Genomic DNA, 18,686 nt, shown 5'->3' with positions numbered 1-18,686 from the left:
GCAGGTAGCATCCCTAGGGGGTCAGGATCTCAATTTATCAAAATGGGCACCATGCCCCACCCAGAGGGCCCCAGGGGGCCCCAATCCCCCGAAATTAAGGAATCTTAAAAAAATTGGGCCCTTATTGTACATTTTCATCTTCTACTTGAGAATGCCTGGTCAAATTTTGGTAGAGCTGTGAATAATTTAGATTAGTGACTGCGTGAAAGGTGAACTTGCGATACTCAGGTGAGCGCTAGACCCGCGGGTCTCTTGTTTTTTAAATCCCAAAGTTATGTTTGTCTTTAGTGGCTTTGTCAGTTATATGGTAGTTGCATCAATTACCATATTCTTTGGTGGAAAGATATTTTCTTCATTGGGATCATGTAGTTTTTGATAATGTAGTTTGAATATGACTACAGTGTCTAAGTTTGAAATTCTATTCTAACATCCTTGACTTCAAACTATACTTATAATCCACTAGGGAGGTTATTACGTATGTAGATCAAGATTGTTACTTTTCATCAAAACTGAAGTCTGTCACCTGCAAGTTTTCAACAAGTCTAAAATGTAGGTAAAATTGTAAAATTTCTGTGTGTGGACACTCTAAAAATGTGCAACACACTGGCAGAGTAGATGATGCAGTATGTCTCTCTTGCACCCCTCATGATTATACAGGGTGTACATCTTGTGCCGCAGAGGAGAATGCCATGATTTTTGTTAGTGTTCTCAACATTGATTTAAAGAACCTTGTATGCATTTATTCTCTGCTAATGCTAATGCTTATAATGCATAAAATATTCTCTGCAATCCATCCAGATACATTCTTTACAATTAACTCATCTAAAACCAGGAAAAATCATGACATGTGCTTGCAAACATACCGCCCTAGGGGCAACATCGACAAATTTGCATTTGCCCAGAGGTCCATATACCTGAGTGGAACAAATCTCCAAGCTCTGTAGTTTGTGCAGTCTCACCTGAACAGTTCAAGGAACTTTTAATGACCCACCTTAAAATCACACCTTGTGATTAAGCCCACACCCCTCTTCTTATCGTGCACACAAGTCACATTCATCTTCGTGATAGGCTGCACTATATAGCCCTTTGAAGATTAAAGAAGAAGAAGAGGAAGAAGAAGAAGAAGAAGAAGAAGAAGAAGAAGAAGAAGAAATGCAAAGAAAGGAAGCAAGAATATGAACACTCTGAAAGCTGACATTACTTGATGATCTCTTGTGCACCCAAATGTGTCTCTTTATGAAGTCTTAATCCGGCTTTAGCTTCAAAGCTTAAAGAGTCCTTGATGTTTAAAGTACCTTCCTGTGAGATTATCTCTTCACACAAGAGTGAAAGCATTGAATGAGCCAAGACAGTGGCTGCATCATCGCCTGCGGATGGACACTTTCTGTAAATCCCCACAAATCCCTTTGTACTGCCTGCTTGTAGACTATTTGATGCTAATGTCACCATGGAAGGCACCAGTAATCTGGCCATGCCTCATTGAAAGAAGCATTGATGGATGAGACTGTCATGCCTTGTTGCTACATTAACGCACACTCTCTCTTTCGAAGCCATTCCAAGTCCGTCAAATTTTAATAGATACATGTGTGATTTTAAATCCTTGAATTCAGACAGGGGGATATTTACATAATTGGTTTTAGAGGTTGATGAGTCAGTATCTACAGATCCTCTATACACTAGATAAAAGAACCTTTTTACCAATGAAAATTGCAAATAGTCTTCAATTTTTGTTTGTTTTGTACAATGTTTTTGTTTCTTTGCGTGTGTGTGTGTGTGTGTGGCTTTGGCTTTGGCTTTGAGACATACTAGAAATGTATATGGTTTTTGATATGGCAAAACCATTTAGTATTTTGTGCTTTTCCCATCCAAGCACATCTTATTGGATACCAGTAATCATATTAGCTAACATTGTCTTGATACAAATTTCATCGACTTACAGCTTTTAAAAAAAAGAAAAGATTTTTTTAATTATTATAACAGTTGCATCATCTTGTTCTTTGATACCTATGGTACATCATACATGTACTTCCTATTTAGCTAAAGTCATTTCCATTAATTTTGCTATTAGATTTTATATTCGAGCCCAATTTGGCCTGTTGCTTTTTACATTGTTCTTCCTTCAGGAGTTATAAACTGTAAATATAATACTGTGCAATTCCATTACACGTGTATGACGATACACATGCTGCAACTGCTGCGTGGAACCCTGTAGAGTACCTCCTTCGTTATGCAGGGCTAGATATAGATTTGATATAGACTGAGCACAAGCAATAAAGTCCCATTTGTTGTACACTCGGTTATTCATTAGAGTGTATAGTGTTGATGCCCAGTATGTAGTACACGTAGTTGCTTGCGAAGGACCACTTAGATTGGCTATGCATGATTTCAGCTGCGCTAATTAAGGAGTAGTGACTAGTGAATTTGTGGCTCTGTGCGTAGCTGCGTCTGACAAGTGAGTCATTGTGATGTGTTCCGACTTTGGCAGTTCATCACGCATTCTGCTGGCATCCTCTTGCCTGTCTGGGTGTCTCTACAGTGTCACATTCTGAAACCCCTAGAGGGCAGTTTACCCTCTTGCTCTTTTTTTGTTTTTAAATCTCTTCCTCGGATCCAACCCCTTGTTTCTCAGTCTCTCTTTTTGTTTTATCTATCTTTCTGTGTTGTTTTTTTCTATCTATCTCTTGATTATTTTTTATTGGTGTAATTTTTAAGAGTTGACATGAGATGGATCATCCTTCCATCTGTTCATCGTTTTCTCCCATAAAAACCTGTTTACCGTTACCTCTTCATTTTTCCTCCAAGTGTAATAAGCAGGATTGTTGTAGTCCTGGCACACTTGATTTTTGAATATTTAATATCCTTCCACATCTATTCATAACATAGCATATATTGCATGCATGTTGCAATTTAAAGCACCATAAGTACACATGGGTAGAAGTAGAATGGCCTCACAAATCTTGGTGATGAATTTGAATTTGAAATTAGTCTAGGGCGGGTAGTTTCACTGTGACTTTGTTCGAAATGATTATTAGATCGCATTGTGAGAGCAGTTATAATATGACATGTGCCATGCAAGCCCTCCTTACAGTGTGCATTTTTTTTCATGCTGGGGCTGCCACCTGAATGCATTCAGAAACATGCACAAATCTGCACTATGCAGAAGCTACAGTACATACTCCTAGAATAATTCATAATTAATAATGTATACCTATGTAGCAACCACAAAGAATTTCCAATGCCAACATGCTAACCCATGAAGCTGTAATTTGGTAATTGAACAGTATTTGCCACTTTCTTCATTTGTATCCTGTCTCTCACAACATGCATCAAAGCATTAAAGCTGATTGGTTATTCAGTTGTATAATTGCTGTATTGGTGTATTTGTCTAGATAAAGATGTTTATTTTTGTGAATTTCATAAGTCAGCTGATATTTGCATGATTAACACTTTGAGAAAATAATTGCCTCTTGCAACACAAATCAGTTGTGAATATCTGACTAAATTTTTCTTAAAATAGGAAAAATACATTTATGTTTTGCATTCTATCCCTGTGGTTCTTGATCACAATTCAACAAATCATTGAATTGTTCTGAAAGTTCCAATTTCTTAGATATGTCCATGGCGTAAAACTGTTTGAAGTAATTTTTTATGCATTCAAGTGTTGACCAAATCTGGTGTTGGTGAATGCTCTCCCTATAGGTGCAATGCGACGTGTTTCGCCTATGGTCAGACCGGCGCCGGGAAGACGCACACTCTCCTCGGAGGTCACGGCAAGGTCAAGGGCCTCTACCTCCTGGCGGCGGAAGATATCTTCCGAGCCATCAGGTCATCACTAGAGGGCGCTGTCTTGGTCGTCTACATTAGCTACTTTGAGATTTACTGTGGACAGCTCTATGATCTGCTCAATAACAGGGAGAGGTGAGCCAGTGAAAAAAAAAATGATGATTGTGTTTTTCTGCTCCTTCTCTGACTTAAACCTATAAAGATAGGGTTCATGAAATATACTGAAATGAAATGTAAACTGTAGACTAGGCAGATGGCCTTTTCTTCTGTAAAGCAGAGACTTTAGATAATACGTCAATTGAAATATATTGTGGTTGCATACATTTCATGACTATTTGACACTTGTCACAAACTTTAGAATGAGCAGATTGTTATCCAAGCTGTGTGAAGTTTCATTATATATCACATGTACTTCATATACTTTATAGTGAAGCTAAGAGTCTTATACTAGTATAGCTTGCCGTTGTGAAATGTAATTCAGTGGAAATTTTTTGTTCTTTTTTTCAAAGATTTACATTATTTGTGTTTGTTGTGAAAATTTGTCAGATTACCAAGAATTTCACTTTGCCATGCAGGTTACATGCCAGAGAAAATGCTCATCATAAAGTGTGTATCACGGGTCTGAATGAAGTCAGAGTCAATGGACCTCAGTCATTGATACAGGTATGCATACAAATTTTAGTATGTTAGTGGCATAATGGAGCTCCTCCCACTATGCAAAGCATGCACCAAGCCACACTCATTGATTGCAAACATTGATCCTATAACATTTTCTGTTGATACTGGTTAATTCATGCTGTGTAAATGTGTGCTTGTAAGATAAACTTTACTCTGCAAGCAAGGCTGCTTGCTTAGCCAGTGCCAAGAGAAGCAGAAAATGATGTAGTCATACTGTAACAAATTTGCCTCTTTGTTATTACTGAGTATTTTCATCCACTCAATCGGGATACTCGCCAAAGTATATGGCTGGCAGGCACCTCAGCTCATCGTTCACTCATTCATGGTCACCTCACACCCTCGCTCATTAGAGCAACCACCAACAATGAGCACCCACTACATGCACTTATTATGTAGGCCAAGACATCACAAAATGAGTCAACAGTCAGGGTACATACCGTTCCGATGTGTTTAATCGAGGAGGATCAACTCCAATACAGCTGCAGTGTATGTCGATTCAAGTACAGAGCATAGCAAGAGAGAAGTACAGTAAACAGCAGGCCTCGAATTAACCGACGGCCACCGACGGCCATGGCCGTCGGTGCCCCTCTCGTTGGCCGCAATGCCCTTTCTTCCGTGATCAAAGTTACGGCCAAAAAAAAAGTGCCCTTTTTCTTGTGGCCGTGGTGCCCTTTTAGAATGAAAGTTCTTGTTTATGACGTATAATATGCCCTTTCTCAAAGTCTACACTTCAATAAGCTTGAACAAATTTCCTCATCTCAAATATCATACCTTCTGTTCAGTTCACTCGCGTCCCATATCTGATTCAAACTCAACGAGACGACGTGTACGTACACTTGTACTTATGTACGTACGTACGGCCGACCGGCTTTGACCGTTCCGGCGACTGCCTCCGCAGCGCAGCGGCCATAGAGTTACTAGCTAGGTAGTAGTCCGCTTCCTGGACTGTATTCGTAGTGTGCCCGCGCGTACGTACAGAAGTACGTTGATAGTGTCTGTACGTCGAGTGTCGCAATCAGCGGGTGAGCGCGTTGGGTGGGTGCAGTATGTGCATGCGTGTGTTACTGTGGGGAATGCGGAAGATTAAAATCGTCTGGAGCAAATCGGTCGTAAGCCATGTGCCAGGCATGTCGGACGGCTGCGAGCGTTGCCATCTCTCTCGCTCTGCATTCATGCCCGCATGCTCTAAGTAATTGTGATCGAGGGCACGCATGCGAAAAAAAAAATGAAATAAAATGTTCAAAAAAATTGTGCAGATCCCCCACCCCCGTAACACTGTATGTGAACACGGGTTGGCTGGTTAGTTGAAAGTTAAAAGTGCCCTTTTGTTCCTCAAAGTGCCCTTTTTGTTCCTCAAAGTGCCCTTTTTGTTCCTCAAAGTGCCCTTTTTGTTCCTCAAAGTGCCCTTTTCGTTCCTCAAAGTGCCCTTTTCGTTCCTCAAAGTGCCCTTTTTGTTCCTCAAAGTGCCCTTTTCGTTCCTCAAAGTGCCCTTTTTGTTCCTCAAAGTGCCCTTTTTGTTCCTCAAAGTGCCCTTTTTGTTCCTCAAAGTGCCCTTTTTGTTCCTCAAAGTGCCCTTTTTGTTCTTAAAACTGCCCCTTAGGAAAAAGTGTGCCCCCTTTACAGGAAAAAAGGGGCACCTTCAAAGAAAAAAGGGCACATTTCCCCCCGAGAGCTGCCCCTGTGCTCCTTCCAGGCCCTTTTTGTACTTTCAGTTGCCCTTTCTATACCATTGTCGGACTAAAAACTTTGGACTGAGATTTAAAACTTCGGCATAGCGAACTTTATCAATAATTCGTAATCATTTTTTCATTGACATTTTGTGAAGCAGCATGCGTTTCGGTAGTTTGAAACGTGTAAATGTTGCGATGTCTTTCTGCAAGTGCAGACTAAGTTCGGTCACGGCGAAAGTTCCATTACGAAATAAAAAATAATGCGAGCCTTTTCAACAATAACGCACTTCCGTACATTTTTATGCGTTTAAACGCAGTTTCTAGTTTCGGACAAGAACCGCAAGTCTTTTCTGCAACGCTCTTGCGTTTTAAAAACAGATTTGCATTTGATTTTTAGAGTTGCATTTAAACGCAATTGAGTTTAAATTTCATACAATTTTCTAGTTTTGTGTTATTATCAAACGCAAGTCTTTTCAGCGTTCCGTGTGATTTGATGGACTTGTATTTGATTTTCAGAATTGCTTTTAATTTTTAATTTTGCTTACGATAAGTCTTTTAAACAATAACACACTTCCGTAGATGTTTAGAGATGCGTTTAAACGCAATTTCTTATAGTTTCGTACAAAAACCGCAAGTCTTCTCGGCAACGCTCTTACGTTTGAATACAGCGTTACGTGATTTGATGGACTTACATTTGATTTTTAGAGTTGCGTTTAAACGCAATTGAGTTAAAAAAAGTTCCCTACAATTTTCTAGTATCGTGTGATTATCAAACGCAAGTCTTTCAGCGTTCCGTGTGATTTGATGGACTTGCATTTGATTTTTATTGTTGCGTTTAAACGCAACTGAGTTTAAGTTTCCTACAATTTTCTCGTTTCGTGTGATTATCAAACGCAAGTCTTTTCAGCGTGCCATGTGTTTTGATGGACTTGCATTTGATTTTCAGAGTTACGTTTAAACGCGAGTTTAAAAAAAAGTTCCCTACAATTTGCATACAGTTGCATTTAATTTGTAATTTTGTTTACGAAATAAAAAATAATGCAAGTCTTTTAAATAACACACTTCCGTAGATGTTTAGAGATGCGTTTAAACACAGTTTCTTATAGTTTCGTACAAAAAACGCAAGTCTTCTCTGCAACACACTTGCGTTTAAATACAGCGTTACGTGTGATATGATGGACTTGCATTTGATTTTTAGAGTTGCGTTTAAACGCAATTGAGTTAAAAAAAAGTTCACTACAATTGTCTACTTTCGTATGATTATCAAACGCAAGTCTTTCAGCGTTCCGTGCGATTTGATGGACCTGCATTATTTTAGTGTTGCGTTTAAACGCAATTGACTTTAAGTTTCCTACAATTTTCTAGTTTCGTGTGATTATCAAACGCAAGTCTTTTCAGCGTGCCATGTGTTTTGATGGACTTGCATGTGATTTTCAGAGTTGCGTTTAATTTTTAATTTTGCTTATATACGAAATGAAAAAAATAATGCAAGTCTTTTCAACAATAACGCACTTCCGTCACTTCCGTAGATGTATAGAGATTTATCTAAACGCAGTTTCTAGTTTTGTACAAAAACCGCAAGTCTTCTCTGCAACGCTCTTGCGTTTAAATACATCGTTGCGTGGGTTTGATGGACTTGCATTTGTTTTTAGAGTTGCGTTTAAATGCAATTGAGTTTCAGGTTCGTAACAATTATTTTCTAGTTTCATATGATTATCAAACGCAAGTCTTTTCAGCAACGCAATTGCGTTTAAATGCAAAAGTTGCGTGTGATTTGATATCACCTGCATTTGATTTTTTGAGTTGCATCATTAGTTGCATTGTAATAAATCTTTTTCGAAAGGGCCCTGGTTTTAATACCGCTTCGGAATAATCAACGTTTCTATTCGGATTTACAAAAACACCTATTTCATGTTCGGATAGTGAATACATGTACCTACTGGGACATATAAGTGTGCAAAACTTCTGCGTTTTGAGAAAAACGAGAGGGAGAAAAGGGGTAAAGTGAACTGTCTTGGGTACTACATGTAATGCTCCAGTGTAAATGAGTGTTATGTCCTTTCTATATTCTGGCATACAAGACAATGGACGCATGGTGCGAACGCTACCGCGCAGTACACTAGCGAATTACCGAGTAGAAACGCAGCGAATCGGAGCGGGAAAACAATTCTTTTTCAGAGAATGGCGATAAGATTTTGAGCGAAAAATTATGTCGACTTAGACGAGGGAATTAATACGTATTTCAGCTCAGTTGGCACTGAAAAATCAGGTCGACTTACGCGAGTTGTCGACTTATAAATGTCGACTAAGACGAGGAAATTTTCAAGGAATAACAAAGGCAAAAATCGGGACTTTTTTTATTGTGTCGACTTAAGCGAGTTGTCGACTTATGCGAAGTCGACTTAGGCGAGGTCTACTGTATATAATATGTATTTGGAGGGGGGGGGTTGTTGTTAGAATATGGAAAAAAAAAACATAAAATTCTTGCAACGTCGCAAAAATCACCCTTTAAAAAAACACCCAACATGCCCTTTTCAATGTGGCCTTGGTGCCCCTCTGACTGACCTAAGTGCCCTATCATGGCTGGCCTCATGGAAAAAGTGCCCTTTTCGAAATGGCCTTGCCCCTCCAAAATCCTATTTCAAGGCCTGAAACAGTATTGCAGCCAAAACAGCACCGTGGCAGGATCAGGGAGGTGAGACAACTCACCTCCCTGCACCTCCCTGGCAGGATTCAGTCTTCACCCCACTGCAATCCGCGGACAAACTCATCAACAACCGCCAAGACAAGTGCACATCACTAAACTTTATACTGACCTGACACTGGGTCAGGCACACACACACTCATGACCTGTGTACTTTAACACATGACCTATGCCTACAGTACAGTACACACTCCAGTGCACACTCCAGTGCACAGCCCTGGACTGATCCATTACAGTGAGAGGGGTGCTCTAGGCAATTTTGTGACACAACCCTCTACCAAGATTGAAACGTCCCAGTTTCAAATTATCTGAAAACGCCACAAAATTTACAGAACGTTAATTTTTTTTAAAGAAAACAAAACGAAAACTATTTACAAACTCTGAGGTACGATTGACCAACACACGTATGGCAATTAAGGCATCAAGTGTAACATACAAAAATATACCTTCTCACGTAGCATATACAGTAGCGTATCGAAAATATTTCTGTCACACACTAAGGTTTGGCAAAAAGTTGTTTAGCACTGAAAGAGGTATCAAACTTCAGAATACGTATGGCACTTTCATACTTTGCATCTTGAAACACCCTGTATCACTTGGCACAACAATATAGAAATGTGAATACAAGCATAAAACTTTCTTCATAAAAGTCATGTTCACACCTGAGGAACTTGCAGCAATTAAACTCCAGATATCGTCATACATGTAATACAAAGCAAAATCATGTCTCGCTAATGGTAACAACGCACAACTGTCAAATCGTTCTGGTAGAGAAAGACAACAGAGAAAGTGAGCAGAAATAGTTAAAGAGAAGGGGGAAATGTGAGGCAGAACCTGTACGGATAGTCGAAAAGGAAAAAGCAAAAGTGACAGGCGATAGAGAAGGAAAGTAGAGAAGGGTAAGTTAAGACATAACATGACAATTTCAATCTTCCAGTAATCACTTGAAAACAAAATGTTTTAACTGTTTGCACAAATTTTTCCTTCTAAGTCCAACAACAGCGAACTTCAAGACAAAGGCTACAAGATAATGAAACACTCGTTCGAATAATGCTGACAAGATTCTCCAACAGTGTTATCAACAAACAGACTTAAACATAATAAACATACACCTGGCATGTAAAAAGCTAAGTTTAAATCTGGTTCCCTTTGTTCCTCTAAAAACATACATATAACATATAAACTAATTTTTTATGCACCTGTTCATATACATGTCAGCCATACTCCTCCTTTGGCAAACCTGCTTTGGAATAAGCTTTATACACAACAGACAAAAAGTGTACCTTTATGTGTACACCATACATGAACACATAGTTAGAAGAGAGTGAAAGTCTGTATAAAAACACATACTTTAGTGTAAAGACAAAAAAAAAAGTGTAAAGGCAATTATCATTTGCACTTGCAAATGTAAACACAAATTCATATGATCGGCAAAACTTTTTTTTTTTTGTTACTGCAAAGAGAACTCATACAAACCGAACTTTTTGTAAAGTATTCCTTTACCAAGTGTCAAAAAAACCAAGGCATAACAAAAGCATTACTTAACAAAACAGAAAAGTTTTTGAATACTGGTGTACCATATTTACAATACTTACAACATATCAACCTTATCAATGCATATAACCTGTAATAGAAAAGAGACAGAGACAGAGAGAGGAAGAGATAGAGAGAGAGAGAACAAGCAAGAGAGAGAGAAGAGGAGAATAGGTAAGGTTAGAAACAGGTTCAGAAAAGAAATAAACGGTCATAGAACATCTATACGTGCATAGTAATGTACATAGGAACAAATCCATGCATTAACTATTACTTCTTCGACAAAGCGTGATTACATTCCACGCTGTTGTCCCAGTCCTTAGGGACCTTTACAGTGTAAGTTATTGTGGAATCGAACTGTCGGATGATGCGTCCGTCGTAATAGTAGCGGATAATCTTCTTCTCAACCGCACTTGCAAGAAGGGTGGTAGGCGCAATCGGGGTGGGGGTGTATCTTCCTCATCTGTGTCGCTGCCGCTAGCCGACTGGTTATTCAAGCTTTGTAGTAGGAAAGCCAAAGGCTTTCGGCTGGGGCGAGATGTGGGCGTAGTCGTCTGCGACATTTTCTTCATCGTCTAGTGATGAAGTTGTCAGGTCAATAGGCATCCTCATCTGTCTCCCGAGCATCATCCATCTGAAGTCTTCATCTGCTAGTTGGGCGTCTCGTATGTCTGACAGTGTCAAGGCAGGTTGTGAAGTAATACCTCTGACGTTTCCATCTATGTCATCTTTTGGAGAGGTGACTTGGGACGTAGTCAGGACTTCAGTATATACCTCTTCTACCTTTCTTCCACACTGTTTACACTGCATGCGTGATAGCCCATCTGCATTTGCATGTTTGCGACCTGGTCATGCTGGCTCAGATCATGTTCTTGATCTCCTCTGTCATGACCATGTAGCAGATGTGCCTTGCCCTCTTGCCCGGTGGAAATCTGTTTGGCTTGATGGGAAGAATGAGGCTTTGGATTAATCATCATTCTTGGCCTTCTTGCTGAAAGTAGAAGAGACATAATTATCTGCAGACAACTGTGACTTAAACTTGGTCCCTTCATCAGAGTGTAGCTTGTGAGATATACCCCAAAGGTATCAATTCCTTCTTCGGGGGAGACTTGCTCCGCTCACCCAACTCACACCTTCTGATACTCGTACGCACCTCATCAGCTGTAATTCCTGGCTTGTAAAACCTAGCCTATATACTCAGCTAACATCTTTTTCAGCCCATATTGTTATCCATCCCTTGAACCAGCATGCACCTCGGCTACACGTAGGCATTGTTCTGGAGTTTCAATGGCAATACAACATGCCTCCACAGAGATTTCCTTTACTCTGCCTCCCAATGTCTACTCATGCAATACGCCCTTATGCACTTCCAGCTGTTCCCGCCGGGACCAATATGCCTTGGCTGACATCAACATGTGCGAAATGCCTGACCACTCTGGTCACATCTGATTGTCTTCCTTGGCTTCTACAAGCCACCCCTCCATGTCATCTTCTACCGAAACATCTCTTTAGCACTTGTATACGGCCACCACAGAGAAAATTTGGCTGCTATACCCCTGACCATCTGCCTCCTCACCTTTACTCGGTGATATAAGACTGTCAGTATCTCTAGTATGCTTTACCATTTACTCTTGGCCGCTCTGTCTCTGGTGTTAACTGGATAGCCCATCCAAATTGCCATGTTCTTCCCAGGTCAAAATTGCATTCTAATGTTATATTCAGCTATGTTGCATTTATTTCAGGATTCTTGTCGTTTTCTTGTAAGGTCTTTCCTAAAATCTTCCATAATAAGAAGTGATTACTCGGCAGTCTTACCAACTCACTGTATGAGTCATGCTGCACACGAAGGGTGTCATCATGCTGGCTCTCAGTGCCCTTCCTTGAAGACTTGCTGTCAGAAATGTTGCTGCTTGGAAGTCATTCCAGCCGTTAACTTTGATACAAGCCTTAAAGTGCGGCTTGTATTCGTTCCAAGATGACTCACCATTATATCTATCTGGTACTAGTAATGGTCTCTGATGCACTCCTGGGTATGGTGTGTGGGGTAGAGGTACGCCGACATCACTGACATGGTATCCATGTGCTTGCCCGTAACCCACTGGAGATGATTGGTTGCTCTGTCTCTGCATTGGGGTGTGTTCTGCTGTATTGCTAGCTGGCATGTTCCTGTTTCCTGGAATCAGGGGCCCTGCATTCACTGTGTTTGCCACTATCGGTGTCGACATGCCAAATGTCATGCTCGGCCTTGGGTGTGTTGCAAAATTTGGTCCCTGATTTATTGGTGTCTGGGTTGGTGGTTCCATCGACATGTAGCCTGTCTCATTCACCTGTTTACGCTGAGGCAACTTGAATCTAATTTAAGAATCGACTTCACGAAATTTCTGTGGAAATTCCTTTGCTCAAGTTGGAGTTTCTCTTGTGCAGAGATTTGCCTGAGAGTTACTAGCATCCTCCTGTCGTTCCATTCTTGGATCTTCTACTCGAGCCATTTCCCACTCGAGTAGTTCCTTGTCCATCCTAGAACGGCTAAGTGCCTCCCTCAGTTTCGCAATCTCTCTCTCTACCTCCAGTACCCTTTCTTCAGGACTTTCCATTTTCGTTGTTTGCAGAGTCAGTCTTTATTTCAACCCAAAACCATCAGACCGCCAGAATTTTCAAATAATTGGTCAGAAACTATTACATGCGGATTTCCAGACTCAACACAAACAACACTTTCTCATGTGTTCATCCTCATTGAGCCATTGTTTTTCATCTATCTGTGTATCAGTAAACTGATCTGATATCTCTGCAGATATAACCCAATACAGGCTACCATTCCCTTTGAATTACTCAGTACCACCTGAAGTACTACAACATATTCAGTGCATGCTCACGACTCACATAGGCCTACGAGCATGGTGCACTCACGAACGAACTTGCGAGCACGTCCAACTCACGAGCAGGTTATACTCACGAGCACACTATTAACTCATAACTCATGAGCAACACTATCTCATGAGCAACACTATTACTAACTCATGAGCAACACCAACCGACACGAGCATATGCTATGCTTTACGTGTACTTGTCAGGTACATGCTAACGGGTCACACTTGCTTGTGAATTTTGTATAGCATTCAGTGTCTGAGCTATTTCTGGGTGCATCAGTTCTGAGCACCAATGCTTTTCACTGTACCGTAGTGCAACTCATTGTTATACAGATACAGCCTGTATCACATCATGACATGCATTGATTGAAGGCTTTCAATTACGTTTCAACTTCACTTCTGAGCAACTAGTTCTAGTGCTTCATATCTGAGTTGAAAATTATGTTTCAACATCACCTCTGAGCAACTATTACTTCATATCTGAGTTGAAAATTATGTTTCAACATCACCTCTGAGCAACTATTGCTTCATATCTGAGTTGAAATATACTCGCTCTTATTGCAAGGATAGACTCATGAGTGAGAGCGACTCAAATGCCGGCCAGATCCCACCGCTGCCACCATTTGTAACAAATTTGCCTCTTTGTTATTACTGAGTATTTTCATCCACTCAATCGGGATACTCGCCAAAGTATATGGCTGGCAGGCACCTCAGCTCATCGTTCACTCATTCATGGTCACCTCACACCCTCGCTCATTAGAGCAACCACCAACAATGAGCACCCACTACATGCACTTATTATGTAGGCCAAGACATCACAAAATGAGTCAACAGTCAGGGTACATACCGTTCCGATGTGTTTAATCGAGGAGGATCAACTCCAATACAGCTGCAGTGTATGTCGATTCAAGTACAGAGCATAGCAAGAGAGAAGTACAGTAAACAGTATTGCAGCCAAAACAGCACCGTGGCAGGATCAGGGAGGTGAGACAACTCACCTCCCTGCACCTCCCTGGCAGGATTCAGTCTTCACCCCACTGCAATCCGCGGACAAACTCATCAACAACCGCCAAGACAAGTGCACATCACTAAACTTTATACTGACCTGACACTGGGTCAGGCACACACACACTCATGACCTGTGTACTTTAACACATGACCTATGCCTACAGTACAGTACACACTCCAGTGCACACTCCAGCGCACAGCCCTGGACTGATCCATTACAGTGAGAGGGGTGCTCTAGGCAATTTTGTGACAATACTAAAATCCACCTGTAAGTCCCCTAAAACAAATGTTGACAGTGTGTTGTATCTCACTGAACATACCCTCCACTGTTTACTCCACGAAATTTGAGAAAGGAAAGGGACAGGTAGATTATGTATACATGACGAGCTCGGAAGAAATTCAGACAGGTAAATTTACTCTTGATTAGTCACAAAGTCATTTACGCACGGGGGTTGATGATTGTAATTGAAGTCGCTAGCTGCCTTTGCTGTGTTGATGCAAACTGTGTCCCATGAGATTGTAATGGTTTATTACTATTCACTGCCACACATACAATTTTTCCCACCAGGCTGAACTATATGGTACAGTTTGTATGAATGTTGTGTGTAAAATGTAGATTAGAACTTAGATTTTTTCCCTTTTTTTAGCCATGGAGCCATGACAATCATTACAACATACTGTGATGAATGTTTTGTTTATGTGTGTGATATGTCTGTCTGCAGGTGTGTATATGTGCTTTATTGAATTATATATGGAAAGAAAGAACAATGCAGTGCAGTGTATGGGGTGCCAGATGCAGATTGGGTCACATTCAGCTCCACCCCCTGGGATCCAAGTTAAATAGATGCTCTGCTTATCTAACCTTGAAGCCGGGTCCCTTGTCGCACCTGCATTGTTCACACTGTGTAGCTCTGTACACAAACCTGCACCAGTTCTCTTCCATCTCGTCATTGTTGATGATGATGCGTCATGCTTCACTGCACTTTTGGAGAAAAGTGATGGCACTTGTAAGGCTGCGCGACCAATCATATAGTCGGAAGTGTGTGGCTTCAGTCCGTTTTAATACCGACGTGTGTGTGCATGTCTTGACACTTCATGATGCTACTTGGAACGTTGAGAGCATAAACAGTGCCTCTGTTGAATGTCTTTGAGGACTTAATTGGCCGGATTTGTCTTCTGTTAATCAGCAAACACTCACTTCTTCATCATTGTCCTTGTAGTGGCTGTAAAAGGTACAGTGTAACATTCTTGATTTCTGTTGTTATGTCATTGAATTTGATGAAGAATGTTGCTATTCTTGGAGCCATCATCCAAGTGGTTTTCTTTTTAGTCACAAATTCTTTTGTGAATCATTATGTTTTCTACAGGAATGAAGAGAATTCCTATGCCATTTGATATGATAATGTACTATCACATCTTTTAAAAACAGGAAGAGCAGATCTGTAGAAGTGACACCCATGTATTTTTATGCTTTTGTAGTTCTCACAGGAAGTTGAATCTATTTGATTTGCTAGATGTCATTCCGTTCTCTGGTCATATTTCACATCTTTTCCACATTTGTTTAGGTCGTGGAGAGTGGAAACAGTGTTCGAGTGGTTGGTGTGTCAGGGGTTAATGCAGACTCGTCTAGATCTCATGCAATACTGCAGATCCAGCTCAAGGACAAAGCAGGGAACCCAGTTAGCAAGTAAGTTTTTGCTCCAGTTTACCTAATTTCTTTGGAACTAAACTAAACCTGAGGGAGAAGGGTTTGCGATGATTCCCTTCTTCCTCATTTACTTCACCATGCAAACCTTCAAGCAACACATAAACTAAACCTATTACCAGAGGCATTCGATAGGCTGTTACATATTCAAGTATAAAAATATTCAAGCGTTGTGTAAGTGCTTGTAACATGTGAATGTAAAAATCACTTGGATATCTTGAGCAAGAGCGTCTTTAACAAAAATATTCTACCAGTAGCTGAATGATGACCTCCTTGTATAGAACATCGATGGCATTTTAAGTTTGAAGTTCTGAAAGGGTTAAACAATGATTTATCGGGCAAACGTTCACAAAGCTTTTTTTTTAATGGACATACCTTATACTTTTTTTCCATAAATATTTCCATTGCTTAGAATTGAGACAATTTGATTCAAAGAGCATCTGAAATGCCAGTAGTTTATGTTTAATTGTTTGCTTCTTTTTTTCACAGGTTTTCTTTCATTGACCTAGCAGGTAGTGAGAGAGCATGTGACATGTCCGACCCTGACAAGATCACTAGGCAAGAGGGAGCAGAAATCAACACCAGCCTTTTAGCGGTAATGACAATTCACCTATTCAACAACAGCCTTTCAGCATTGAAAAGAGATGCTTGTTCTGTGTTTCAAGCTTCCTCCCTTTTCATTTTTTTTTTTTTTTTTTTGGGGGGGGGGGGTTTAAGAATAGCATCACAAAGTTTGATTTTTGTGAAATATTTTCAAAATATGTATTGAATTTGCATTGCTCTGTATATCTCTCCTATCCACTCCAAGTTCCTTGTTCTGTTTTTCATATGCATTATATGTTAACTGCTGAAGTTGAGAGAACATGCTATTTGATAGATTTAATGATATGTACAGTTAAACTCGCATAAGTCGATCTTCTCGGGACTGAGCAAAACACATCGACTTAGGTGAGTTTCGACTTGTGCGTAAGTCGAAAAAAATCGACTTACAGTTTCACCACGCGTACACATGTATAATGTACATTTATGTTGTCTACTCTGGAGCCGAGAGCTGGAGTGGTGTGCCCGATATTTGCCCTTCAGCAAGACACTTTATCCACATTGAATATTACCATTATTCATTTCCAAAATTAAGAGCAAACATCTGACATTCATTCTAGCATCTTATGGAGCCGATTGTTACTGCTGTTCATTTCCAAAACTGAAGGCAAACATCCAGCTTTTTTTTTTTTTTTGGTGGCCCGGCGTGCGTTTTTGGTGACCCCTGTCGCATATCAACCATTCGCGAAATCGTGATTCGATTCGCGAAAAGACTCTGCTAAGTATATAAGGCATAGATCGCTACACTCGGCAGGGGCTACGTCGTCCTTTCACCAGGTCTGGGTAACGGAAACCAAAATCTCGCGTGAGTTCTTGCGTTACCTATCGTTAATGTCAACGAAACATGGTTAATTTGCGCTTGGGATCGTTAGTCGTTACTCAACGTTACTACAAACGTTAATTTTCCCGATCGTTAGTTTGCGTTAATAACGATTCAGGTGAAACCGCTTGCATTAATGAAACGTTAATGTTTATTAACGCAAAGTTTCTTTTTGTATATACTGTATGTAAACAAAAATTGGTGTCTCTTGATTTTGACAGTGATTTATTACACAATAAAATCTTATTCGACTTAGGCACAGTGAATTCAATGGTTTTTCCGTGAAAGTGTTCTTGGAATTTCATCGACTTAGGCAAGTATTCGACTTAAAAAATTCGACTTGTGAGTGAATTAATACACGTAAGTCAATGGGGAAAAATCAGGACTTTTTAAAATCTTCGACTTGCGTGATTATTCGACATATGCGACGTCGACTTAGACGAGTTTAACTGTAAATACAAATTATCATATGCAAACCCAGTGCGCACTTATGTAAATTTGAATGATTGTTCACACTGCTTGTTTCCCAGTATCAATTGATGATTATACATTCATCAGAAAGGGTACAATGTCATCATAGCTGGTGTGGGGCATTACACCATACATAACAGTGAGTGTCATTTTTCGCAAATAGGAACTTCCCAACAATTTCATGAGTGGTTTGAATTCACAATCATGGGGCACGTCAATGGAGGAGAAATGTTCGTGTGCACATCGCATTCATGTCAGGATCAGACTGAGTTGGTAGTTTTGTGTGTTTAAAATTTGTGAATAGCACCCAACTTGCGAGATTTGCAAGAAAAAAGATGTATGGCTCTACAGTACTTTCATCCTATTTTTCTCTCTAATTCAAAGTTTCACTTTCCCAGTCAATCCCAATTCTGCTCCCTCCCCTGTCTCCCTTTGCAGCTCAAGGAGTGCATCCGTGCTCTGGACCAAGAGAAGCGCCACACCCCATTCAGACAGAGCAAGCTGACCCAGGTCCTGCGAGACTCTTTCCTGGGCCAGTCCCGCACCTGCATGATAGCCTGCGTTTCCCCCAATGCCAGTGCCGTGGACCACACTCTCAACACGCTCAGATACGCTGACAGGTGGGCGACACTGATATTAAAGTGGAGTAATTTTGTATTCTGCCCTTGTGGGAGTCTCGTTGTAGTGCTGGATGGATTTTCTTGTCTAGCGCATGTGCTTTACAATGTATTCATTGACCAACAATATTTTGAACGCAATATTTGGTGCAGTGCACTGATTTGTGTGGACCCATGAAGTTCGTAAAAATGGGAGTTTGAATTTACTCTTTTGTGTCCGTACAATCATA

The 18,686-nt window shown here is 40.4% G+C and overlaps 1 protein-coding gene across 1 annotated transcript in view; it reads left to right on the top strand.

The window, feature by feature from the left end:
- The window catches only part of LOC139744896 (uncharacterized), a 47,554-nt gene that overhangs the window by 16,404 nt on the left and 12,464 nt on the right, over positions 1 to 18,686 (top strand). The window contains exons 5-9 of the mRNA XM_071655308.1: positions 3,700 to 3,918; positions 4,359 to 4,446; positions 15,809 to 15,930; positions 16,438 to 16,543; positions 18,278 to 18,459. Coding sequence (XP_071511409.1) covers positions 3,700 to 3,918; positions 4,359 to 4,446; positions 15,809 to 15,930; positions 16,438 to 16,543; positions 18,278 to 18,459 — 717 coding nt within the window. The remainder of the gene's footprint in view (positions 1 to 3,699; positions 3,919 to 4,358; positions 4,447 to 15,808; positions 15,931 to 16,437; positions 16,544 to 18,277; positions 18,460 to 18,686) is intronic.

Source organism: Diadema antillarum, unplaced genomic scaffold (genome assembly GCF_040938485.1).
Source record: "Diadema antillarum isolate AM-2024a unplaced genomic scaffold, OU_Dant_1.0 seq00001217_RagTag, whole genome shotgun sequence".
Taxonomy (NCBI): Eukaryota; Metazoa; Echinodermata; class Echinoidea; order Diadematoida; family Diadematidae; genus Diadema; species Diadema antillarum.
The sequence above is the reverse complement of the archived record's forward strand: the minus strand, read 5'-3'. Positions and strand labels throughout refer to the sequence as shown.